We start from the raw sequence: 26,106 nt of genomic DNA on the forward strand, positions 1-26,106 counted from the left end.
AGCTGAACAGGACTGAATGGACTGAATTGGATTGGAGGGGCAGGAAGGTGATTCAGTACCTGTTTGCCTCTCTTGTACTGGCTGAACCAGGTTCCAGGCTTCTCTCTGCTCCATGCTGCCAGCTTGACCTGTTGAACGAAGAAGAGGAGCGTGATCAGCATTACCGCCCTCTCTCTCCGGCAGATTACAACCACCAGGCCAGTCTTACACTCTCAGGCAAGCCGCTTTGGGCTACTCAAGGGGACTGACCGTTTCGATCCTCTTGTCAGGGAACAGACAGGTGTCGCCGTCTGCGGTGAAGTTGCAGTAGACCTTGATGGAGTCTTTGTGACATCCCTGGTTTGGATCGATCCAGTAATCCCCTGGAGGAAGAGAGACAAATGGAGGAACCGAAATCAAACCGTAGACACTTACTCATCGCTGTCTCGTCCGCAGTCCACTCTACCCACAGATCAAATGATGAAATCAATTCTAATTCTATGTGAGATGATGAGGCCGCGAGGATGGCTTACATTAATAAGTAGAAGGATTACATCCTGTCGGAGTCTTGCGTATCATCAATGTGATGCAACATCAAGAAATGGAGGGAATGTGTAAAAGTGCTGCTTCTTTTCAAAACATTACATTTATTTCAAGAGTATTTTGACCATGAACATCCTGTGACATACTGTGGTGACAGTAAGAAATCTATTTAGGGGGTTGGGGTTAAAATGCTAGTTCAGGGTTAGGGCTTGGTTAGGTGATTAGGAGCAAAACGTTTGAAAAGGGCGCAGACATTTAAAGTTTTTGTCGCTCACTCTGATTGGATGAAAAGAGATTTGGTGGACGTTTTGCCTTGTTTGCCTTGTTTCTAGCATCCTATGTAGCTAGCAGTGCCAGCTGTTTAGTTTAGACAACACGTGGACAGTCAGGGAGATATCATTTCTAAGTTTAAAGAGGAAAATACAAAGTTCAGGTTGCCTGTCTTCAGTGGCCAATACTACTTGAACTAGTTAATGTTAGTTAGCTAGGTAGCTGAGTTGGCATAGATATCACAAACGGTTCTATGAAACAGATTATAAAAACGTATCACATTGCGCCACTGCCAGACCCTTTCATTTTTTTCAAGCGATTATTTCTTAAATGTGTAACTGTTAGAGGAAAGTGGGACCAACACCAAGTCATGGATTTGATACAAAAGCCTAATCAGAATGTGTGCTTGTCATGTGCTGTAAGCGAGTCAATGTATAATGGTTAATTTGCATGAACTTCAAATAGAGAGCGCTCAAATTTAGCTGCACCATCTGGAAGGCAGGTTGCCTTACCGTCTTTGTAGTCTGGGTGACACATCATGAGCTCTTTGCAGGTGCGGGCAGGGCTCTCGTAAGTGCCCAGCGGTTTCCTCATCAGCTCGATCTCCGTCTTCATGGAGTTGAGCGAGGCAAACACCTCCTCCATGCCCTCGGGCTCACGCATGGGCATGTCAGCCTGCAGGAAGTCCTCCATGTTGAGCGCCTCCAGCTCCACCTCTGCCTCGGCAGCTTCCTGTTCTGGCTTCGCCTCCTCCCTCTCGGCAGCTGCCGCCCCACCTCTGCCACGCTCAGAGTGCCGGCGACGCTTGTTCCTGCCCTCCCGGATGGGCAGAGGCTGGATGATAGTGGCAGGGGGGCCCTGAGTTGGAACAGATAAAATGGGTAAGGTGAGGTGAATGCAAACTGCCTTCTACTGTGCACAAATGAGGTGCGGTTATGACCTGACCTTTAGACCACAACATACATTGGTTTCATAGATATACATGTGAGGCCACAACATACATTGGTTTCATAGTTATACATGTGAGAAGAAGGCCTAACTTATGCATTGTCTGCAAACTGCCTTCTACTGTGCACAATTTAGGTGCGGTTATGACCTGACCTACAGGCCACAATTGGATTTTCATTCATAAGGTGAGGGCAGTTGGGACGTTATGCCCATGCATCACCCAAAAGCAGTTTGCCCGTCCACTGCTAAGCCAGCAGGAGATGCAGAGGGACATAGCAGGAGGTCGGTATTCAGATTATGGGTACGGCAACCAGTTGAGCTGAGCTGCTAGACTCAGCTCTGTGCTGGATTAAGGCTCTCGCTGACTTCAAAGAGAGATCTTAGAAAGACTCCATATGGAGCACACAGAGGGAGACTAAAACAGAGGTGTTGAACATAGCACCGGGCAAGGCTTTGAACCGGTTCACGGAACGAAAACGAAAACCAGAAACTTTTGATGTTTTGCTAGGAACAGAAACGAAACCAGAAACTTTAAAAAAAAATATGTTCCGGATCAGAATCGTTTCCCTAAAATAATGGTAACCGGTTAATAACGTTATTTTTTCGCTCTTTCACAAGATTCCTAAATGCAATATGATTGGTGATGTTCTCTTCCGGTCGTTCACTTAGATAGAGAACCTTGCCGCGCGCCGCCAGCTAGTAGCCTTATCGGATCAAATCTATGCAGTTAAGCTGTAGCCACCAGTCTCTCAAACTCAATCTTAAGAAGAGGTAAATATTGTACCAAGTATCTCACACATGTTTGTTTTTAAATAGGAATTCTATAAGATAGGCTACGAATTTCTAATGCATTGTTGTAAAAATCTGCAGGGTCAAGTTAATGAAATTATAGCTAAGTTGGACAGTTAGCATTGGCAGTAGACTACCTGGCTATTGCCCAGCATAACCTACCCTAGTTTGTTAGGTCTTTATTTAAAACGTAGGCTAATACGGTAGTTCTCATATTTGGAATTTTAACTTTTTTGTTCAGATGGGAAGACATTGCGAGAATCCTATGCGGCAGCATTATTCATTTGACCCCGCGACTAACAAATCCAAATACAACATTGATGGATGTATGTAGATACCATTGTAGTTTTGTAATATTTGTATTGTCTCTGTTGACAAAAATGCACTGATTGGGCCCTGACGAGGTTTGGCCAAATGCTGTTATGTTTTGTTTGCCCAGTAAACTCATGTATAATACTTACAAAATGTCAGAATTACAGTTGCCGCTTACATAATGTAGCCTATAGTGCTTTTTTAATGTTTAATGACAAGATAGAGACATATAAGATTAGTTTAAAGTCCTAATGATCAGCCTACTTATTTGTATGTCCCGCAGCTGACATGGAACACTATTAAACGGTTCAGGAACTTTATTTTTTTGTTCTAACCGGTTCAGGAACGTCAATTTTAGGGTTGGAACGAAAACCGGAAACGTTAAAATACTGTTTCTGTTCGGAAGGAACCAATTGGGAAAAATTCTGGTTCAAAGCCCTGGCACCGGGAAACGCAGTTTGAAAAAAGGTGAACTCACAGGGGGTCCGGGTGGTCCGGCTAGTCCGTTGTCTCCTCTCGGTCCAATGAGGCCCTTTGGACAACAGAAACAGGAAGGAAACTGTGATTGCTGTTTGTCATAAGTAATCTTGTCAATGTTTCTTTTGTTTAGTTAGAGCTGTCCCATTACGACTGTATCGCTGGATTGCAATACTACTTCATAACTTACTTACTTACAATCATGGCATATGTATCATTATGGCAGGCGGTACCCAGCCCTTAACTCAATACACTCAGAACATTACATTTCAAACAATAAAACCAGCAGTTTATTTAAGGACATTGGCTTCTGCTCCAACTGAGGCTTATCCTTGCCTTGGCCTCTTCACTGTCTTTATTGAGAATGGGATACAGCAGAGATTCTCCAGGTATGAGGGATGGGAACAGAGAGGACTCCTCCTCGTGCACTGTCAGTTTTAATAACATCACCCGCTCCCTGTTATTCCCCATTCTAAAGCCTTGCGGGAGTAACGTAGATAAATACAAATTTTTCACAAGACATATGCTCCACAGCACGTGCTGGAGATAGGTTTGTGTGTGTGTGTGTGTGTGTGTGTGTATGTGTGTGTGTGTGTGTGTTTGTGTGTGTGTGGGTGTGTGTGTGCGTGCGTGTGTGAAGAGAGAGAATAAAGAGTCTACAGTACACAACCCCACTCACCTCTTCTCCTTTGGATCCCTTCTCCCCAGCCATACCCTGTCAGATAGAGAGAGAGAGAGAGAGAGAGAGAGAGAGAGAGAGAGAGAGAGAGAGAGAAAGAAGATGACCACTGGATGGTTTCACAGAGGCAGACTATATTTACATATCTCTTACATTAACATATGAACACAATTGATGAGCACTGAAAGTGTTTGGCTTAAAGCACAGGAACAAAAAGCAGAAGTAAAGGGTTGGTCCTAGAGGAAAAGATGGCAGGTAGGTGTAACCTTGTTCGCATTCGTTTTTGACACACCTCTGATCCACAATTTCAACAAGCTGTTTCTAGACTGTGAAATCTCATTGCTTAAGCGTCTAAGTCACGTCTAGCCTCACAACACAAAGCCCTGGCTGACGAACAGGGCTGAGGCCCAGGGAAGGCTATGCATGTTGAGCAGCCACCTACATAAACCTGTCACTGCCTAACACAGCGGAGGCGATTCATAAGCCATCACACTAAAGCGTATTGTATTTAATGGCCACAAAGATGGGAAATGAGAAATGAAACAGATGGTGATTAGCACAGGCGTAAGGGAGAGGAGGCAAACACTTACAGCCAGTCCAGGGGGTCCAGGGGGTCCTGTAGGACCGGGTGTTCCAATTATACCCTGCAAACAAAAACAGCAGTTACTCATGTACAGTCCAGAGCCTCAATAGCAGTTACTCATGTACAGTCCAGAGCCTCAATAGCAGTTACTCATGTACAGTCCAGAGCCTCTACTGGTGTCCTTAATATGTTAAAGGTGGAATAGGTAAACATTTAAATAAAACAAACATGGGTGAGATATTTAAATAGTGGGATTCAATGGGAGACTGAAACACTGTACATCCAGAAACAACACACATATCTTGACCTTTTCTTTTTTTTTCTCTGGCATAAGCACAGTGTCTGCAATGTGGCACTGTGACTTAATCTAATAGTATAGTTTCTGCTTTTTCGAATTTTTTATTTATGTCACAGCTATGTTTTTTCCCCCTCTTTAAAGCGATGCCTCTAATACCACCTTTAAACATTTATCTGCATATGTGTTCAGTGTACAGGTACCTCATCGCCAATGCCTCCTCTTGTTCCCTCACTTCCTGGGTCACCTCTGTCCCCTTTCTCTCCCACCTCTCCTGGTTGCCCAATAAGACCAATCAATCCACCGTGACCCTGGAACAAAGAGAGCAGAAACAAGTTAACCCGAAGAATAGCGCTTTGCACAGGTATTGTTACCTTACTATGAAATATCTTTGTGTAATTTTATGAGCGTTCAATGCAAAGAAAGTTTAGCATGGTCCTGGAGACGTGCTCAACTAACCTTTTCACCCAATCCTCCAGATTCTCCTTTCAGTCCAGGCAATCCTGGTGGTCCCTGTCCAGAACAAAGAACGCAACTTAAGTTTCACAGAACATTGATGCATAAAGACCTATAAATAAACATGTACATGCACTCTTTGACAGTGCTGTAAGTGTATTGTATTCTGCCCTCAACATCATGGTGAATCATGGGGAGGGATCTCTAGGGGAGGGCGAGGGGGAGGGACATACCAGAGGTCCATTAGGTCCTGTTTGTCCAGGGGGTCCATTCAATCCTTGCTCACCCTGTTGATGGAGTACAGCAATCAAGCAAGTTCAGTTTCCTTTCACCACTCCGCATCCACTAGTACTTAAGTATTTACAGTGTATGTAAAGACTGATCACCTGAACCGGCTGAGGGTTTGTGTAGTGACTGACCACCAGGTGTGTGTTTGTGTGTGTGTGTTTGTGTGTGTGTGTTTGTTTGTGTGCAGGCCAGTTACTTACCGAGGGCCCGGGGATCCCACGCAGTCCCTCTGTTCCCTGGTTGCCAGGATGTCCCTGAGATCCCACCGGGCCGGTCTTACCCACAGGCCCCTCACCACCAGAAGCTCCCTGGATCACACCGAGACAATAGGAGAGGAGAGGATGGAACAAGGCAGACAGCCACTGAGTTCCCCTGAGCTCACAGTCTACAGTTAGATTTATACGTTTAGCAGAATCTTTTATCCAAAGTCAAATACAGTATGGAACAGTATGGTTACACAATTAGCCGTATGTGTGTTCTTTGGCTCTCTAATCCATAGCTTTTGTGCTTTTTAGTTTAGCATTAGCCTCAGCTTTAATAGACCTCACACTACTGGACGGGTTACAGTCACAGACCACAGGCATATCTGGTAGAGTTTGCCAACAGATGAGGCATAGTGAGGTTGCAAACATGGTGTCCGAGCTGGGGACTATGACAGTTGGTCCTTGTGTAATGTCCAAGCTGAGGTCTATGACAGTTGGTCCTTGTGTAATGTCCATTCTCACCTTTGATCCCTTCCTGCCTTGCTTCCCTTCTTTTCCTCCAGGACCTAATTGACCCTAATTGGCAGATAGAGAGAACATCTGTATTGAAGTGCTACTTCATTTTATGTCATATTTTCAAAAGCCACAGCACACACACACACACACACTCTTTCTTTTTCTCACTCTCTTCCACAGAAACACACACACACACACACACACACACACACACACACACACACAAACACGAACACACAGAGAAAAAAACTTTCCACTTACCCTCCTTCCTGGTGGCCCTGAGGGGCCAGGTTCTCCTGAGGCCCCTGGAGGCCCCTGTGGAGTAGAAGCAATGACCCAGTTAAACTCACACATACCCATGGCACTCACAGAGAAAGAGCACAAACAGCCTGTGCTCCTATGACACCTGGGGCCACTGGACACCAGTGATCATGAGTACTTACCACTTTCCCTGGGTCCCCATTATCCCCCTTTGCTCCTGGTCCGCCATCAATGCCCTGAGAGGAAAATGAACAGACAGCCACCGCCAATTACCAAAGGAGGGAGGGAGAGAGAGAGAGGGAAACGGAGAGAACAAGAAAGGGAGACAATGAGAATATGAGAGAGAAAGAGAGAGAGAGAGAAAGAGAGATGAAGACAGAGAGAGCGAGAAAGAGAGTAGGAGAGAGAGAGAGAGTTTGACAGGTTCTGAGTTTAAGTATATCCCTGTCCTTATTCAGCATGCAGTCTCATTAGTGCTGCCTTGTTCCCCTGCTGAGTGTCAGCTTGCTAATGACCACATGGCTACTCACGTTGACACCTGTCTCTCCTGGTGATCCTGCGTCTCCAGGGAAACCAATGGGACCCTGTAAAGAACAGAATCTGATAAGGTGACTTTGAAACAGGGAGGCCCTGTGGCATACAGAACTAGAACTAGAGAACCAGAACTACAGAACAAGAAAACTAGACTCACAGCGTTTCCTTTGGGTCCGTCCTCTCCTGGCTGGCCCCGGATTCCTGGGGGTCCAGCAGCCCCAGACGGTCCTGAATCACCCTTCTCCCCGAACTCACCCTTCTCACCCTGATAAACAACACAGGAGGAGGAATTCACAGAGGTGAGTAATCGCAGATGATATGAAGAAAGGACTAAAGTCTTTTGGACAGAGAGAGAGACTTGCCTAGAGGCAATTGTATTGTTATGGCGCTATATAAATCAAATTGAATTGAATTGAATTGATGGAGGGAAATAATGTTGGATATAAAAGTTAGAGTAAGAAAGAGAGAGAAAGGGACAGACAGGGGGAGATGGAGAGAGAATGACATTGAGAAAGGGAGAAACATAGAGGGGCAGACAGAGGGAGAGAGAGGGGAGCCGAGATAAAGAAAAATAAGGACAGGAAGGGAATGAGAGAGGGGAACAGATATAAAGAGACAAACAGACAGGAAGAGAGAAAAGGAGAGAGAGTGCAGTACTGAGAGGAAGATGAAGACAGTAACACTCACTGAAGGGCCCGTGTCCCCAACAGGTCCTGGGCTCCCTGCCTCTCCGTCTTCACCCTGCCAGAGAACAACACAGTGAGACACACACTACATCCCCAAACACACACACATGCTCATGCACACACACACACACACACACACACACACACACACACACACACACACACACACAAACACTCACACACACACACACACACACACACACACACACACACACACACACACACACACACATACACAAACACAAACACAAACACGCACACGCACACGCACACGCACACACACTCACTCACACACACACACACACACGCAGGCTCATGCACACACACAGACACACACACACACACACACACACACACACACACACGGATAGATTCACTAGAGCTAACTCCCCCTTACCTTTTCTCCCACACCTCCAGGTTGGCCGACTCCCCCAGGCAATCCAGCAGCCCCCTATAAAAAAAGGCAGACAGAGTCATTCTTCATTCAACCTGCCTGCCTGCCTGCCTGCCTGTTGGCTGTAATCGTGTCTTGTTTTCACGAGCTTGACTTGATTCAAAGTGACAAGGTAAGCCCAGAATTCGGTTTCCCCTTTTGATCTCTCCACTCAAATGCCATCAGGCTGCACCGTGCGTATACCATACACTGCACCGGCGCTTGCTTTACCGGTGACGGTGCATAGGTGGAGTGTCAGTCTGTTTCATAATGGTACTTAGAGGGGTGATCTCAAGGGGTCACCCATACAGTCCATTTACAGTATTACGACTCCATGGCCTTTCTTTATCTCTATAGTATGAGAGGACGCTGGCTTGCCAGTGTGTCATCTATGGATGTCAGCCGACCAGGATTTAATTATTAAACTGTGAGAGATGTTAAGAGGTCTCCATTATTCGAAGTAAATATAACTCCCAGACTCTGGGAATGAGAGGCTAACACTGCTTAATCATTCATAGAGCGGCAAATATAACTCGCGCAGTGGGATTATATTCTAATGCTGGTTAATAATTCAGGCCCTCAAAATCAGATGAAGATTCATGGGACAAAGGGAGAGAGGGGGAAAAAGAGGGGCTGAGAAGCGGGATGAAGATGAACTGCCGGGTCCCCCAGAGAAACGATTATGGGACGTGGAGTTTTTAACGTAAACTGGCACTCCACTCTGGTCCCAGAAGAGAAGCGGACTCCACTCCACAATTTTGCTGTGGCCAAAAATTCAGTTGTGAGAATAGCCATGAAAAACACAGAGGAGATGAGTTTGACATCATGGCCGCCAGACTCCCACGGAGGACCCAGGAGCGCAGTTGAATCTGGTGCTTAATGTTCTCAACCTCTGCAGATCTCTCTCTGCTAACCCAGTCCTGGAACTGAAGGTCTTTGGCAGCCGCCAGCAGGGCCGAAGGTCACCTACCTCTCCACCGATAGATCCCTGAGGGCCTCTGGGTCCGTGCTGTCCAGGGGGGCCCTGAGGAGAGAAAGAGAGAGAGAGAGAGAGAGAGAGAGAGAGAGAGAGAGAGAGAGAGAGATTAACTGCCCAGCTGAATTCAAACCAAAATCAATCCGCACACTCAATGACTCAGTCACTCCATCTAAATCAACTCATCTCCCTAGGTAGCAGTGGATAAGCTTAGAGTACTGCATTATTCAAAAGCATTGTTCTGCTATGGCCACTGTAATGTGATAAAGCGTTTTCAAAATTATAGTCTTATACAATGGTCATAACACATTGATGCTTCTGGGCAATGTAGGAAAGAGATCATTTACTGAGCTGAAACCTAAATCAGTCCACACTCCACAGGAACTTTTCTATATTAAGCTGGCCTTTTGCGGTGAATAGATTTGGAAACAGATAGGAAATTGTGTCAAAAGGTATACTACAACTATCATTACAAAACAGAGAGACATTTAAAACTCTATTATAGTTGTTTGTGTGTTATTTACTAAGGAAAAGAGAGAACTCAGAATGCTTTAAGGAATGTTTGTGTTTGTTTGTATAGCAGTGTACCGGCAACAGTAGCTAAACCCATAGATGCACTCAAATGTTTGCAAGCTAAAGGGAGGGAGCTGTGTAATTGGGATCTATGAGGTCATGTTTTAGTGCTCCTGAAGGCCAGAACCCTCTGTCACAATTGTCCTAGAACAACAACACTCTTATCGGCCTTCCGGGACTATTCCACAGCAAAGTGCCGGCGTTTTATACTACACGACCGTCGCTGCAAGGACCTGCGATTTGCTATCATTATCTGTGACTGGGGATTTCACACTACACAATTTCTCTCGGGGGAAACACATAGCACTGCCCTCAGTCCAGGCCAGGTCTGATCCGGAATCAGCCGCTGTCTGACTCAGAGCCCTGGCGAGCCTCATCAGCCTCGTGTCACTCTGATAAAATGGTGACAGGCAATTAGACCTGCCCTGATTCTCTCCCCTCCTGTTTTGATCATCAGGGTTTTTAATGAGCACCATCGCGCTATTCACAATCGCCGTGGCTACGCTTTGAGTGGCTAAAATGTGGGAGAGCACTTCCTGTCTGCTGGGATGCACAAGCAGCGATTAATGGGCCTGATCTCATCTCATCAGCCAGAGCTAGCAACTAAGATCTACACACACCCTGGAACAAACAGTGTGTCTTACTTGTTCTTGTAATTAATTAATTAATATGAGAGCTGTAGGAAAATTCCATGATCCTTAGCGTTCACACAAACTTGAGATATTCCCTTGGCGAGGTCTCTCGCTTTTGTTTTCGTTCCGTCCCGATACGCTCGGCCTAATCTGGCTGAGTGGCAAGCGAGCCGTTGAGGATCTTGTTTTTGCGTTCCTTCACGCTCGACGGGCTTTCCGGGAAGACTGTCACCGAGGAGCGCGCTCATTAGACAGCCAGGGCTCTGCGTAATCAGATTAGCGGCTGTCACGCCGTCTTCTTCCTCAAAGCTGCAGCACCTCGCTTCGCAGGCTTCTTCCTGTTGAACTCTCCTCTGAGAGCTTTCTCGTGTTTAGCTCCCTGGACCGGTGTTTGTGCAGACGCACTCAGTCAAAGCTCGTCCTCCAACCCCCCCACCCCAACAACACCACCACCCCACCCCATCACTCTCACTCCCAGCAGGGATGCTCATCAGTTTCTCACTGATGTTTTCTGTTTTTTTCATCAAGCTTTCGTGCATGGTGTGACTCTCTCAAACACAACAGCTTTGATCTTTTTTTATGGAACATCTTTCCCAATTTTGCCCGTCACCTTCACAAAGGGACACCATAATTCATAAATCTCCCTACACAATTCGCTGGGGAATCTGAATTGTTTCGGTGTGGTGATTTTGAGCGGCGGTACAAATTAGAGTTTGCGTGTGCCATTGGCGTGGACACGCCGGAGCCTCACCAACGATCCCACGTGGCCACTGTCGCCTTTCTCACCAGGAGGTCCTGGCAAACCCTGCAGAAACAGAACCACCGTGTGAGTTAGAGACAGTCTATGTTTGAGACAGCGCAAGTCAGGACAGACAGATGAACGGCGATGGGACACTGGGCATCCTCTCACCTGGAGTCCATCGGGGCCGGTGGCCCCCTTAAGTCCTCGGAGCCCCTCGTCACCCTTCTGGCCGTACATGCCCTGCTGGCCCCGTGGCCCTGCCTCTCCATCAACACCCTGGCAGAAACACATCATTATTAATAAATGGACAAATAGAATGAGCCACAATAACACACACACTTTCACTGTATGAGAAAAACAATTCATATATCAAATAGACAAACATCAACAGACACAAGGACATACACACAAACATACACACACATACATTTACACAGGGACACATACATGCATTCAAGGTATATGAGAATATCGACACATACTGGTAATCCTGGTGGTCCGACGGGCCCTTGAATTCCTATCGCTCCTGGTGGTCCCTGAAGAGTAGGAGTAAAATTACACAAAGGTTATGTAAAGAAAGAAAGATAAAAAGAAAGAAAATGTTTCAGCTTTACTCAACGATAATAAATCAGAACCTTAAGAGATAGATAAGAGAAGAGCTAAGAGATGGCCGACTGACTCCCCCCCCCCCTCCATCACCACAGCACTGACCTCACAGTCCTCATTACCCACAACCCACGCCATTGACATTCAGCCGCCGTGAACCGCTGCAGTCTGTTGTGCTTAACACAGAGCACACACACACACACACACACACACATGCAAACACACACACGCATCCACACACACACACACACACAGACACACACACACTCACCCCTTCTCCCTTGTCACCCTTGCTTCCCTTCTGGCCCGGTCCTCCGATCTCGCCCTGTGTAGAGACGCAGGGTTTAGAGCAGGGAGGTGAAAAGTATACATCATGCATACACACACTACACCTGGGTCACGCTACAGGTCACTCCGTACCTTATCACCATCTTCACCAGGAGGACCAGCGGGTCCTGCGGGGCCGGGGAGTCCCAAGGGCCCCTGCTCACCGTCTTTCCCTGCATGACCAATCGGGCCCTTCTCACCCTGGAAAAGACCCATACGATTTAATGAATCATCAGCCTCAGCTATCATAGCGTTTCCATAGCGTTGTGAAACTCTACACGGTGTCAAAATGTTGACAAACTTTGATCCAGAATGTATAGCTTTAATATAATAAAGACACCTCCAGTCAACTTTAACAGTATTTGGCTTGAATGTCAACTTTTAACTGGAGTTCACATATTACACATGTTTTGCTTACAGGCTCTCCCTTTTCTCCCATTGGTCCGGCTTGGCCGACAGCTCCTGGTCGTCCAGGTGAGCCGATTGGACCCCCCACTCCTGCAGGACCCCTCTCACCTCCGGCTCCCTGTGAACAGAACACACGGAACCAGAACACAGCGATCAGCGATCGGCATGCAGTCAAATGCACCTCTAGGGTTTAAAGGTATTTTGATGCAAATACTGCACAGCTCAATTTCAGTGACTTTATGAATTCAAAATAAGAGAGAGAATGAAGATGAAGTCAAAGACGGGACGGAGGTCTCACTTACAATAGCTCCCGCAACACCGGGAGGTCCCTCGCCTCCTTTCAGTCCAGCAGGGCCCTTTGGAAAAGCAAGAAAAATCAAACGTGGCGGCACGCAAAAAGGGAAATATGGCTTTTCTTTTGAAAAACAGCCATTCTGTATAATAATTACACACTGTCTCAAACTGTGAGCGTTTTTACTGAAAGCAGGAGGAGTAATTGGTGATGGAACTTAATTATAGGGCTATAATTGGTGCAACAGCGGGAACACTTTTGCTTGTTTGAGTGGAAAATAAAAAGTTGTGGCAAAAGCTCTATAAAGAGCGTGCCCAGTGATGCACTGGCATTCTGAGGAGGTGCGGCTTGTGACATGTTGATTGCAGCTATCATTTTATTGAGGAAAAAGTTCCGGCGGTCGATAGGAAATGAAAATAATTGGATCAGCCTCCCTCTGAGCTGTTTGGCTAAGCAATCAGAATACATTATGCAGAACACAGCAAACATAGCAGACTACTCACGGCTGAGAGAGGTGGTCAGACATACAGATAAGAGTGAAAAAAATGAAGCACTTCATATGCAAAATATAAAAATATAACTACTGCCACTGACGATCTACTGCAGTACTTTTGTGAACAGTACGCCCGTTGATGTACGTTGATGTACATTGACCTGTTTTTCATCAGGTCCATATATACAGTATCTAATGTGGTTTGAGCAGCACATTGTTGGAACCTGGCAGCATTTCCCTCCGTGGCACAGACACAGAGAGAAATATTCGGCAGCCGGTGCCTTAAATATTTGATATGGCGGGAGAAACAGTTTGGTAAGGCCACACGAGTCAAGGTAAGTTACCATGGCACCCGGATTGCCTCGACTCCCTCGAAAACCTCTTTTCCCGGCAGGGCCGCTCTTTCCTGCAGTTCCTGTAGGTCCTGGATCTCCCTGCACATCAGGTGACACATGAGAGAGAGAGAGAGAGAGAGAGAGAGCGAGAGAGAGAAATACATCATACCCTCACTATCCACAGACACCCTTCATGCAGGCCATCCATCACCCGTGCCTTTACGTTTCTATACACATACTGAATGAAGAACAGCAGGTGGAGAATGATGAAGTACCGAAGGTGGGTGCCTCTTTATAGAGGGTAAATGTAGCTGTAATGCCTAACAGAGCTTAGATTGATAGATACATGGTGCCACTTTACATGAAGTGTACGTGGGCTGTTTTTCTGTAAGTAGTATAATATTATATACTTGTTATGTAACATTATTATATTCTACATATTATTATAGCTGTCTTTCACCAAGTACATCTCTTAACAATGTTTACCAATAAAGAAGTACATTGTACAAGAATTAATTACCTAGTATGTAGCCTAAGGGAATGGGCAAATGACTATAATCATGGTTCGGGAGTAAAGGATATTGATTAAAATTGCATTAAGGTCAACCTTAGCTCCTTCTTTCCCAGCAGCCCCGGGTAAGCCTCCCTCTCCAGGAGGTCCTGGAGCTCCAGGGTGCCCTCGATCACCGACCGCGCCCGTCTCTCCAGACTTGCCCTTGACAGGGTGAAGGAGATAATTGCATTTATACCGCTCTATGGTGCAACATCCAAAACCCCTCATCACTAATCAGAGACTGGATCTGCTGTCAGTGACCAGACAGATGACACACTTACCTGTGGACCAACGACTCCAAGCGGGCCAGCAGGTCCTGTCTTCCCTTGGAATCCCTAAATGGAGATAGAGAATTTAAACACCACAGTAGTTTTTAACATTGCTCTTCGGTGTTCTCTTGCTTTCATCCAGCCGTTCAACAAAGGACCTCTAGAATCTGCTGCTTGATTATAATGCTTTACAAAAAAATCAAGTTCGGCCTATCTGGTCTAAAATGGACATCAAATACAAATTCTAAACAAGCTCACTGGTTCTCCCCGCGATCCAGGATGTCCAGGAATTCCATCTTTTCCGGCAGGGCCCTGAAATGAGGAGATGTCATCATTTGAAAAATACTCAAAGACATTGAACATCCCAGTTGTCCATGTAATATATGTGTATGTTAGTGCCTGTCTCACTTACAGTCGGTCCCTTGGGCCCCGTCTCTCCATTCTGCCCCTGTGGCCCCTGGGGACCCTGTAAAGTAATCAAGAGAAGGCAGCTATGAGTGATCAGACAGTGTAGAAAATGCACCTACACTTGTAGGTAGAAAACAGTCAAACTTGGGTTTCACCTAAACTGGCCTTCATTGAGGTTGTGTGAGCTGTGACTGATCACCCAGGTATTGATTACTGTGATATGAGTGATCACGCAGGTATGGATAACTGCAAGTGATGTATTGATAAGCCAGACCCATCTCTGAACTGAAGTGGATCCAAACCACATCAGGACCAGATTCAGAACAGAAGAACAGTGATAAGAAGGACCCATCTTTGTCCTGTAAGCAAGTTGCCTCAGATCAGGGCTACACGATATTTGGTAAGACCCAGGCTATTTGGTTACACACACAAAATACCAATGTAACCTGCATTGTGTACCAAGCACAGTCCCGCACCGGACTCGAACTCGCAACCTCAGTATGAGAGGCTGTTGTCCTAGCATAGGGGGAGTGAAGCTTACCCTATCACCTGCTCCTCCTGCTGGTCCCTCATGTCCAGAGGCTCCCTGGAAGAGACACAACTTCTATTTGAATTTCAACTTATTATGAGATAAAAATAAAGAGACACAACTTCTTATGCACTTGAATTTATTAAGAAATACGAGCAATCCTCTCTACTCAATATTTAGCAATGAAGTCACCCTCAAGGTGATTTGCTTTCAATGGTTGCATTGCACCTCACATAATGACTACATGTTAATGAGACCTCCTTGCCTGGCATCTGCTGGTGCTTTATATGATGGCATTCACTAGTGCAGTATTGTCTTTCATACTGTTGGTTTATGTGTTTTTAACGGCATCAAAAACTAATTGTCTTTTGTCTCACCTTGTCCCCAGGCTTCCCTGTCGGCCCTCTTGCTCCTCTTCCTCCTCGTGAGGCCTATGGATATTTAATTTGGATATTTAATTTGGATATTTCACTTTCATTTGGTTTATGCACATTCTCCACACGCAACATTATCACTGCTTACTGGGTAATATTTTCACATACTTAGTTTAATGATACCAGAACAATCTTCTGCCTTATGATATTGTTATTGATTGACATTTTGACTAAAGCTTTGCAGCACTGTCTTCTGCACACACAGAAGCTTCTGACTGGCCAGTTTGTAAAAAAGTTTCAGAACATAAGAGAGCCTGACCCCCCAAACAGCTCAGCAGCAGAGCGCACTCACGTTAGGCCCTCGCTCTCCCTCAGCTCCTGGTTGGCCCGCTGGTCCCTAGAAACAGAGCAGAAAAGTGCTTACTGACACTTACTTAAGTTCACTTTATCATGCCAGCACACCAGTAACCCAGCAGGAGGTGTTTAAAAGACCAGAGCAGGAAGCTCATTGCTCTTACCCGCCTACCCTTGTCGCCAATCACCCCACCAGTTCCAGGGAAGCCCACCGATCCCTGCAGACCAACAACACAAAAGCTCCTTAATGAACAGCTTTAATTTGTCATTAATCAACCCGTAATGCTTAATTACTCAGTAATTAGCCATTGTATCACACAAGGATAAATAACCAACGGCCAAAACACCGGCTTTAATAATAAACCCTCATTAATTGTTGCCTCTGAAGGATCATTAATAAAACATCTGATTTCATTGGCTATTATCATCCAGCCCATCAGTGTTATGGAAGACCTCTGGTCCCAAACTGGTTTAAAAGAGAAAAAAAATCAGGTTTTAACCAGAGAAGGGAGAGAGAGGAGAGACAGAACCTACTTTAGATCCTAGTCTTCCTGGATACCCTGGCAACCCAGGAACACCAAGTTTTCCCTAAAGCAACCGAGGGGGAGAAAAACAGAGGGAGTCAGGGAGGATGTGAGATATTATACAGATATTATATATATAATATACAGATAAGTAACTAAATATGAAACTGAAATTCTGCCCTCTTTCCAAGTACATACTTAGAACATCCAAAACATCCCTTCAATGCATACCAGAACCAACACAATAAGCCCAGTATCCACAAATAATTGTAAAGGGTTATATTAGTGTTATAAAGTATTCATAAACCCTTACAATAATTGACATACATCTATATAAATATTTATACATTGTAATGACTGCAGTCAAAACATGCATTTCATTGTCATAGTATCCTAAAAGCATGAACAAGCGTTCGTAGTTATATGTGTGTAGGGCTAATACTACAGAATCATAATGCTTTATGAGTACAGTCATATCTATTTGTAAATAGTTATAAAGACTTGTTTCCGTCACTATGATGCATTATGAATACTTTGTAAACATTTATAAAGGTGTCTATAATGCTTTATGGGTACTGGATTAATGCGTAAATCGTTACCCAATGTGATTAACTATTACTATGTGTTTTTTTTTTTAATCTTTGTAAAGAAGCATTTGACAACTCCTTTGCGTTTTTGTGTATATAAAACTAACTATCACACTATAAGGCCTATGAATCTTTATGGGAAAGCATACGACAATGACAAAGCCAGATCCCTGATACGCAGCAAGCGCAGAGCCAGAGCCCTGATACACAGTAAGCGCAGAGCTCGAGCACTGATAAATGACAGCATGGCAAACTCTGTAAAGCTTGTGTGTCACCTTCTCTCCAGCGACGCCTAGGGGTCCAGTCTCTCCCAGCGGCCCTGACTGGCCTTTTAGTCCCTCCGGTCCGTCCTCACCGCGAGGCCCGTGGGCTCCAACATCACCCTACAGACAAACGCACACACACACACACAAAGGCAAACACACACACACACACGCCCACAGAAAGGCAAACACACACACACACACACAAACACACAGACACACACAAAGACACATACACACACGTGCACACACAGACACACACACACAGACACAAACACACACACACACACACAGAACAATAACAATTTCACTTACAGTTCAACTTTACGCAATCGCTTGCAACTCAATTCCCGAGGCAGGTAAACAGTGGACACAGATCATTAAAAAAGCTCTTACTCTATCTCCATTGATGCCCATGTCACCTTTCGCCCCAGGAAAGCCATCTTCACCCTGCAGTGGAGAAAAAGCAGGCAGTCATACATGATGCAAGAGCCTGCGCTGAAGATGCATTTTCTCTGTGTAACCAGCAGGGTGCTCCGTTTTGCTTGTGTCACCGCCGATACATCTCATGGTCTTCTGCTTCAGCAGCTACATTCTCCCTGGCTCTGCAGAGGATGGAGGGAAAAGATTTCACCTCTCTCTCTCTCTCTATCTCACCTTTTCTCCTTTGCCGCCCTTTAAGCCTCTGACTCCGTCTGCTCCCTGGGGGAAAACAACATATGAAGGGTCAAAAGGCTATAAGATAGCAACGCAAAAACATGAATGGAAAAACTAAAATTCAGATTAATTTATTGTTACAAGATTTTGACATTATGGATATCCAATCAAATTGAGTAGGCTTGTGACACTTTTGTTACTGTTAGTTACTTGTGTCCTATCCTATACACACACACACACTCACACACACACACACACACACACACACACACACACACACACACACACAGATGAACAAACACACACCCACACCCACATCCTGGTGTACACAACCAAAGTACAACTCTGCCGTTCTAAACTACAAACACACACTTGTCGTCTCTCGGGTGCAAATTCTTTTGTCAATCACACATCTTTCTGACTGTCCGGCCCTCTACCTGGACCTGTCAGGTGCCTCTTAAGACACTGACAGCTTGTCAGTCAGCCAGCCAGACAAAATCAAAAGTCTTTTAGATTGTCTTTGGAAGACAGCAAAGGTCAGTAAAAACAAGCATTTCTAGTGCAGTGCAGTGTTATTTTTTTTTTTAACGTTTTCTTTTTTTTTTTTTTTACAGAAAACTAACCTTCACACCACGTGAGCCTGGATATCCCACAGGTCCTTGTGTTCCAGGTAAGCCCTGAGGGGAAGGACAAACAGGTTCTTCATCAGCAATGCAATCTCTACAATCATTCACAGTACCTGAACAAAGCCAGCTCGGCACTGGTGAAGAAGTCATTACGGTCAGCTAGAGAGAGTGTTGTTCAGTGGGTAAAGGGGCTCTGAGTGCCCATCGAGGATGTGGTGCAATTACAACAGGCTGTGTAAATGTGAGAGTGCACTATTTAAACACAATTAGTTAAAAATACAAGAGGGCAGTACCAGGAACTGTCAAACATGTTCAGTGATCATAGCAGGAGTAAGAGAGAGGGTGATTGGCCGATAAGAAGAGAGAGGGAGATAGAGAAAAGGAAACAAAGTATAATATAAGCTAGAGAAAGATCCGTTGATAGAGACGGAGCACGAGAGAGACAGATCAGAGAAAAAGAGAAGGAGGTAGTCGGAGCATAATAAGAGTTAATCAATTTAAGGACGGAAAGACCTTTTTATTGCAATAGAAAGAGAGAGAGAGAGAGAGAGAGAGAGAGAGAGAGTCAGAGAGAGAGAGAGATTGAGAGAGAGTAACATGGGCTGTGGGCAGCACATGAGCATCTGCCCAAAAGGCTAAATGTGCCCCCACTGTTTCAACTCTGTCTCTCTCTCCCCAGGGCTCAGAAAGAGGCACACACACACGCACACACACACCCGCACACACACACACACACACACACACACACACACACACACACACGTTCAGTCTGACCCACCGACAGTCCTTTCTCTCCAGGAGGTCCCTCTCTTCCTGGATGACCCTTCAAAGAATAAGCCAGCATGTGAGTTCACCATGACAACCAAAAAGAACATATCCTAAGAGCCTCTTCATGAACGGAAAACTGACAAGCTTAAAAGCCTGAGAGGATGAAAACATAGTACCCACACACCAAGTAATGGCCCATATCTGTCAATTAAAACTGTCTGAACTCTCATTGTTGTTCAACATAAACACACACACACACACACACACTAATGATGAAGATGCACTGCACCATGCACTGTATTACTTTTCACTTTTTTACTCTCGCTGATGTTTCCATTGACTAGGCTACGTTCACAAAAGATCTTGGATTTTCTGACCCTGATGTAAAATCCTCCTCTGACGTAAGATCTTACTGAAAGACGAGTCTACACGGTCACATATATAAGATTTAGAGCGGTGAAACCACTGGAATTCTTTATACTGTTATATTTATAGCTGTGACAACCGAAGGAAATGGATAGCAATAAGAACAGATCAATGATCTTCTTCGTGGGCAGAAACTGGATTGAGTGCACGTGTAAATCCTCACACACTGGACAGAGAGGTCACCGGTGGCCGTAATCACTTCATGGGCGCACTACTACTCACCAGTGGCCCATCAATCCCGGGAAGGCCCTGCATGCCAGACTTCCCCTGTGGACCCTGTGAGGGAGAGAGAGAGAGAGAGAGAGAGAGAGAAATAGAGAGAGAGAGAAAAAGAATAATAAGTGAATGCGCTCTGATAACCAACCCCATCGAACACGGGGCCATTATCTCCAAGGTCAATGAGCTGCCTTCAACCATGAGAGGAAAACAAATGAGTGTATGCCTTGTGTACTGGACTTTTTTTCAGACAAGGCTGTCTGCTAAATGGGAAAAATGTAAATAACCTACTGGCCCTCACTGATCAAAGTTGTAAACATGTGCTAGGTCAGCCTACAGAGACCTGGTTACTTAAATCAATGTCACTGAAATAAATGCCAATAACCTTTTTACAGCAACACATGAAATGGTGAAACACAAGGCCTCTATTTATAAAATTAACTTGTAACCTCATAATAGGGCTTAAGTGGCTATTGGCATGGGCTCATATAATATACTGTATGTGTTTCTGTAGGCAGGTTCTCCCTATCGATTCCCCATCAGGTCTACATAGCAGCCCTGAGATGGTGCTACGCCTCACTGGTACACAACACTGCTACACAACACTGGTACACAACACTGCAACACAACACTGCTACACAACACTGCAACACAACACTGCTACACAACACTGCTACACAACACTGCTACACAACACTGCAACACAACACTGCTACACAACACTGCTACACTTCACTGCTACACCTCACTGCTACACCTCACTGCTACACCTCACTGCTACACAACACTGCTACACCTCACTGCTACACAACACTGCTACACCTCACTGCTACACAACACTGCTACACCTCACTGCTACACAACACTGCTACACAACACCGCTACACCTCACTGCTACACCTCACTGCTACACCTCACTGCTACACAACACCGCTACACCTCACTGCTACACCTCACTGCTACACAACACTGCTACACCTCACTGCTACACAACACTGCTACACAACACTGCTACACCTCACTGCTACACAACACTGCTACACAACACTGCTGCACCTCACTGCTACACAAGACTGCTACACAACACTGCTACACCTCACTGCTACACAACACTGTTACACCTCACTGCTACACCTCACTGCTACACAACACTGCTACACCTCACTGCTACACAACACTGCTACACAACACTGCTACACAACACTGCTACACAACACTGCTACACCTCACTGCTACACAACACTGCTACACCTCACTGCTACACAACACTGCTACACAACACTGCTACACAACACTGCTACACCTCACTGCTACACCTCACTGCTACACTTCACTGCTACACCTCACTGTTCTCCTGGCAGGGGTCAGAGGTCAGGTGTTTTTCAACTGAAATGAAAAGATAAGGCTTAGAGGCTGAGGCACATTTACCTTCTCTCCAGGCAGCCCAATGGGACCCTGCGAACCTGGAAAGCCCTGCACACACAACAAAACAAGCAATCAACACATGTTTTTGTTAAAGATTGTGTGCCTGTGTGTGTGTCTGTGAGAGAGAAAGAAATAGAGCAAGACTACACTAGATTTGCCAAACACCCAATGGAAGCACTGCATGCTGAATTCTGTAGAAATGTTTCAGTAAGTAATTAAATGTAATAAGCTACATTACTTTGATGAAGTAATTCAAAAATGTATACAACTTCTTAGATTGTATCAGGGTAACTAGTAATCTGTAATCTAATACAATTCAAAATAAATCTTCCCAACCCTGTGTGTATCTTCAATGTTTGATGTATTTCTATGCTTCTATGTTATGCTTTTGCAGCTCATTTTCCTTTAAATGGCCATGCCAAGTGTTTTGAATTGCAAGAGACAGAAAGACAGCGTGTCTGTGTTTGTGTGTGTGTCTGTGTGTGTGTGTTTTGCATTTGTGATCTTTTGAGTTATATGAAGACTTTTCTGGTAGCTGCACAGCACATGCTTGTGTACCTGAATTCCAGGGTTCCCTTGTTGACCCGCAGGTCCTGGTTCTCCTGAGGGTCCCTATGAAGAGAAAGAACATGACCCTTGACCTCTGCATCTATTTGTCTGGCTTCATCCCAGCTGAAAAAAAGGTTTCTGTGAATACTGGCGAAAAGATTCTTTTTGTAGTTTCAGGCTGTGTAGAGGACTGCAATTCCACTGTCTGGAAAGGCTAAAAATCTCCAGAGGAAGTTATCATTATGTAGGATCACAATGGTGTGATTGTAGAACACCACTTAAAAAAACATTTCCATAACATTGCATATTTCACCATTGGACATAATGGAATTTTGATTACTCTCCAGACAATGTTGTTCACACGGTGACCTTTCCAACATTAACTAGAAATATTCCAGCATTGAGTGAATGTTCATTAAAATACTCGCTTTTGAATGCTTGGTGAATATTTTTTTGAACACAGAAATGGACAATCTGGATGTGTAGAATGTTGAAGGTTTATACCGTAATCATATTAATGGAACCTCATGGACTCCACGTTATGGGAAAGTGCATATGTTGTTGCTTAAACATCAGACATCAGCTCATCAGTTAGCAACTAAGAGAAGTTGGGATCATGTATGCCCGCCAGAAAAGGCCAACTGAAGGACCAAAGCTTTGATATGTCATATAATACCATGTATGCAGTTTACATTTTCCTTTTATTTCATCTTTTTAATCCACCTGGTTTCTCCTGTATTCCTAAAGAACATCCATTTTTGCCTTGTTTTTGCGTTCATGCTTTTCACACCATAAGCCATAAGCCATAAGGCTCTGCTGCTGTATGTTCATGAGGGCTGTGATTTATAATTGTGCCTCTGAAATGGTTATTTTCTCCAGCCTCTCAGGAGAACTCACCAGATTGCCCTTGGCCCCTTGAACTCCGTCCACACCCCGTATACCCTGCAGAACAGCACACAGGAAAATTGCCATTGTTTGCCGTGAACCAAAATCTAATTTCCATGCTAAATGTGAATGTTAATGGATTTGATTTGTCTCAGGAAAGATTAATTTAACTGTTATTATAATTCCAGGCACAACCAACAGATTAACTATGCATTACTGTATTGATGCATGACGAATGTGAAATTTCATTAGCGTTGAGCCATCAATTAAGTCTGAGGTGTACACGGCATATAGTTGAAATGTCTTGTGTAACATCTTTGTTTATCATCGCGAAGGCTGTCCTTCACCCAGAGCTGCTGAGGGCTTACCGGCTGGCCAGGTGGTCCTGCAGGCCCCCGCGGTCCCACAAGGCCCCTGGTTCCCTGGAATCATCAAAGAGCCACAATCATGTATTTCAAAGGGTGTGTGTTGGCATGGGTGTGTGGGCTTTCATCACATGGGCATGTGCATGTGTGTGTAATTCGGTGTAAAATTCAGTGTGTGTAATTGTAATGAGTTTGCGTGTTTGTGTGTGTGTGTGTGTGTGTGTGTGTGTGTGTGTGTGTGTGTGTGTGTGTGTGTGTGTGTGTGTGTGTGTGTGTGTGTGTGTGTGTGTGTGTGTGGGTGTGTGTGTGGGTGTGTGTTTGTGTGTTTGCACATGTGTGTGCTTCAGGGAAGTTGCTTTTGCATGAAGCTGTGGCTAAACATAGTTCATGTATGAGTGAATGCGCATTTGAGCACTTTTGTGTATATTTGCATGTGGCATGTTGATGTTCATCCTCCAGTGATTGTAGTTTAGTGGCTCCATTCACATCTTGTGCTTTGTGCGCCTGCCAAGCCACCTGTTCCAGAGCCACATCTGTGATCTCCAGAGAGATGATTGATATAGAAATATAATCACTCAGGCCAGGGCTCTCATCTTTCCTCTCTCTCCCCTCTAGCTCTATCTCAGTTTCTTTCCTATAGTCTATCTCTCCATCCCTGGCTGTTATCTGTGCACTGCATCTTGTTCTCCTCCACTGTTCTTCCCTCCTCCCCACCTGTCATCTCTGCTCTGTAACACCGCCCCCTCCTCCCTCTCTCTCTCTGCTCATCTCTTAGCTCTTCCTCTCACCCCGTCTCTCTCTCTCTCTCTCGCTCTCTCTCTCTCTCTTTCTCTCTTCACCTGTCCTCTCCGTCCTATGCTGCTGTCCCTTAACTTTTCTTTGATCACCCTCTCTCACTCACTCACACCCTCATTCACTCGCTCACTCACACAATCAATCCATCCCTCCCTGCCTCCCTTCCCCACTCACGACTCACTCACACACTCACACACCCCATCCCTCACTCACTCACACACTCACTCACTCACTCACTCACTCACTCACTCACTCACACACTCACTCACTCGCACACTCACTCTCTCCCTCACACACTCACTCACTCACACACTCCTTCCCTCCCTTACTCCTTCCCTCCCTTCCCCACTTGCTCGCTGGAGCTGGATCCATCTAAACGGCCAGTGTCCCACTGAGCCACATCCTCACCTGCAGCGCTGAAGAAGGAGACTGAGTCATTGCCAATCAGCCCCGCTGTGGCCAGAGCACTGCCTGAGGAAGGGTGTGTGTGTGTGTGTGTGTGTGTGTGTGTGTGTGAGAGTGTGAGTGTGAGCATGAGGGGGAGTGTGATTGTGTGTGTGAGCATGTGTGTATAGGTGTGTGTATAGGTGTTTGTGTGTGCGAGAGTTAGTGTCTGTTTATGTGCGTGTGTGTGAGTGTGTGTGTGTGTGTGTGTGTGTGTGTGTGTGTATGTGCATGTGTGTGTGTGTGTGTGTGTGTGTGTGTGTATGTGCGTGTGTGTGTGTATGTGTGTGTGTGTGTGTGTGTGTGTGTATGTGCATGTGTGTGTGTGTGTGTGTGTGTGTGTGTGTGTGTGCATGTGCATGTGTGCATGTGCGTGTGAACCTGGCATAGTCACAGTCACTCACAGCTTCGCCTGGTTGTCCCAGTGGCCCCACAGGTCCATCTGAGCCCTGGTGGAAAGGTAAGCGTGACACTTAGGCAGCCTGCCAGCACCCTGCAGCCCCTCTCCCCTCACCTCCCCTGCCCGCCAGGGCAGAGACAGTGACCTTAGCCTCCTCTCTCACAGTCCACCTCTCTTACAGTCACACGCTGCAGCCTCGGCTCATGCTAATCTGAGCCACAGCACACAGTATTTGCCCATTAAAGAGACTTAAAGGCTTCAAATATTCCTCTTTTGTTTCAGTTCTAGAAGCTTGAATCAGTGTGAGTATTGCTATATGAATATGCTAATTCATGTTCAATGCTGAGTATCATTTTTCATCCCCTTAATTCAAAAAGAAAGACACTGTAAGTGGCTAAAGTGGAATTGGGGGTTGTTTCTCATTTGTGCATACAGTCCATACTCCCACAAAATGTTTTTCACGTTGAAATATCTTATTTACCCTTTTTTGTAGGGTGCTATTCACTACGCTCTCACTACTTTGTTCACACTTTGTTTTTTTTTTGCCTTTAATCGGACAGGATAGTGAATGTGTCTTCCTTTTGATCGCATGCAGATGCTTTGACTATGGCATTACGCCTCTTCTATGACAACCAAACTGTCTCAAGATCCTGAAGAGGATCAACAGGTCTTACCTTTTCTCCCGACTCTCCACCAGGACCAACTAGCCCTTGCTTCCCTCTGTCACCCTGATCATGAATGAGCAAAAATAAACAACTGAATGAATGACTAATGTATTACTTAATCAGTCATTCAATCAATATAATTCTGTCACAAATCTGTCCCATGGCTATCCATCATTCAAGAAAGTATATTTTCAGCACCCGCAGTCTTTGTTTGAGGTAAAAGTCAGCGGTGGTTTGAAAAGCACTCTTGCCATTTAAGACTAGTTTCTCTTTACTCACTCTGTGGCCTTTGTCACCAGGAAGACCAGGCAGTCCATCAAAGCCTCTGTCACCCTGGAAGAGGAATACACAAATCAATGGGGAGATGAAGACAACAGAAGTAATACGC

General features: G+C 45.3%; 1 protein-coding gene across 1 annotated transcript in view; it reads right to left on the reverse strand.

The window, feature by feature from the left end:
* Positions 1-26,106, reverse strand: part of col5a3a (collagen, type V, alpha 3a) — a 63,331-nt gene that overhangs the window by 3,807 nt on the left and 33,418 nt on the right. Inside the window, exons 18-65 of the mRNA XM_080856879.1 lie at positions 25,998-26,051; positions 25,728-25,781; positions 25,058-25,102; positions 23,418-23,471; positions 23,062-23,106; positions 22,174-22,227; positions 21,619-21,663; positions 20,197-20,250; positions 19,559-19,603; positions 18,778-18,831; positions 18,155-18,199; positions 17,894-17,947; positions 17,510-17,617; positions 16,658-16,711; positions 16,288-16,341; positions 16,122-16,166; positions 15,773-15,826; positions 15,408-15,452; positions 14,871-14,924; positions 14,717-14,770; positions 14,471-14,524; positions 14,244-14,351; positions 13,646-13,735; positions 12,819-12,872; positions 12,527-12,634; positions 12,202-12,309; positions 12,053-12,106; positions 11,658-11,711; positions 11,344-11,451; positions 11,185-11,238; positions 9,223-9,276; positions 8,217-8,270; positions 7,821-7,874; positions 7,291-7,398; positions 7,130-7,183; positions 6,782-6,835; positions 6,600-6,653; positions 6,345-6,398; positions 5,820-5,927; positions 5,565-5,618; positions 5,335-5,388; positions 5,079-5,186; positions 4,588-4,641; positions 3,998-4,033; positions 3,320-3,373; positions 1,305-1,650; positions 250-362; positions 60-128 (exon numbers count right to left, since the gene is read on the reverse strand). Coding sequence (XP_080713005.1) covers positions 60-128; positions 250-362; positions 1,305-1,650; positions 3,320-3,373; positions 3,998-4,033; positions 4,588-4,641; positions 5,079-5,186; positions 5,335-5,388; positions 5,565-5,618; positions 5,820-5,927; positions 6,345-6,398; positions 6,600-6,653; positions 6,782-6,835; positions 7,130-7,183; positions 7,291-7,398; positions 7,821-7,874; positions 8,217-8,270; positions 9,223-9,276; positions 11,185-11,238; positions 11,344-11,451; positions 11,658-11,711; positions 12,053-12,106; positions 12,202-12,309; positions 12,527-12,634; positions 12,819-12,872; positions 13,646-13,735; positions 14,244-14,351; positions 14,471-14,524; positions 14,717-14,770; positions 14,871-14,924; positions 15,408-15,452; positions 15,773-15,826; positions 16,122-16,166; positions 16,288-16,341; positions 16,658-16,711; positions 17,510-17,617; positions 17,894-17,947; positions 18,155-18,199; positions 18,778-18,831; positions 19,559-19,603; positions 20,197-20,250; positions 21,619-21,663; positions 22,174-22,227; positions 23,062-23,106; positions 23,418-23,471; positions 25,058-25,102; positions 25,728-25,781; positions 25,998-26,051 — 3,345 coding nt within the window. The remainder of the gene's footprint in view (positions 1-59; positions 129-249; positions 363-1,304; positions 1,651-3,319; positions 3,374-3,997; positions 4,034-4,587; positions 4,642-5,078; positions 5,187-5,334; positions 5,389-5,564; positions 5,619-5,819; positions 5,928-6,344; positions 6,399-6,599; positions 6,654-6,781; positions 6,836-7,129; positions 7,184-7,290; positions 7,399-7,820; positions 7,875-8,216; positions 8,271-9,222; positions 9,277-11,184; positions 11,239-11,343; positions 11,452-11,657; positions 11,712-12,052; positions 12,107-12,201; positions 12,310-12,526; positions 12,635-12,818; positions 12,873-13,645; positions 13,736-14,243; positions 14,352-14,470; positions 14,525-14,716; positions 14,771-14,870; positions 14,925-15,407; positions 15,453-15,772; positions 15,827-16,121; positions 16,167-16,287; positions 16,342-16,657; positions 16,712-17,509; positions 17,618-17,893; positions 17,948-18,154; positions 18,200-18,777; positions 18,832-19,558; positions 19,604-20,196; positions 20,251-21,618; positions 21,664-22,173; positions 22,228-23,061; positions 23,107-23,417; positions 23,472-25,057; positions 25,103-25,727; positions 25,782-25,997; positions 26,052-26,106) is intronic.

Source organism: Sprattus sprattus, assembly GCF_963457725.1.
Source record: "Sprattus sprattus genome assembly, chromosome: 18".
NCBI lineage: Eukaryota > Metazoa > Chordata > Actinopteri > Clupeiformes > Clupeidae > Sprattus > Sprattus sprattus.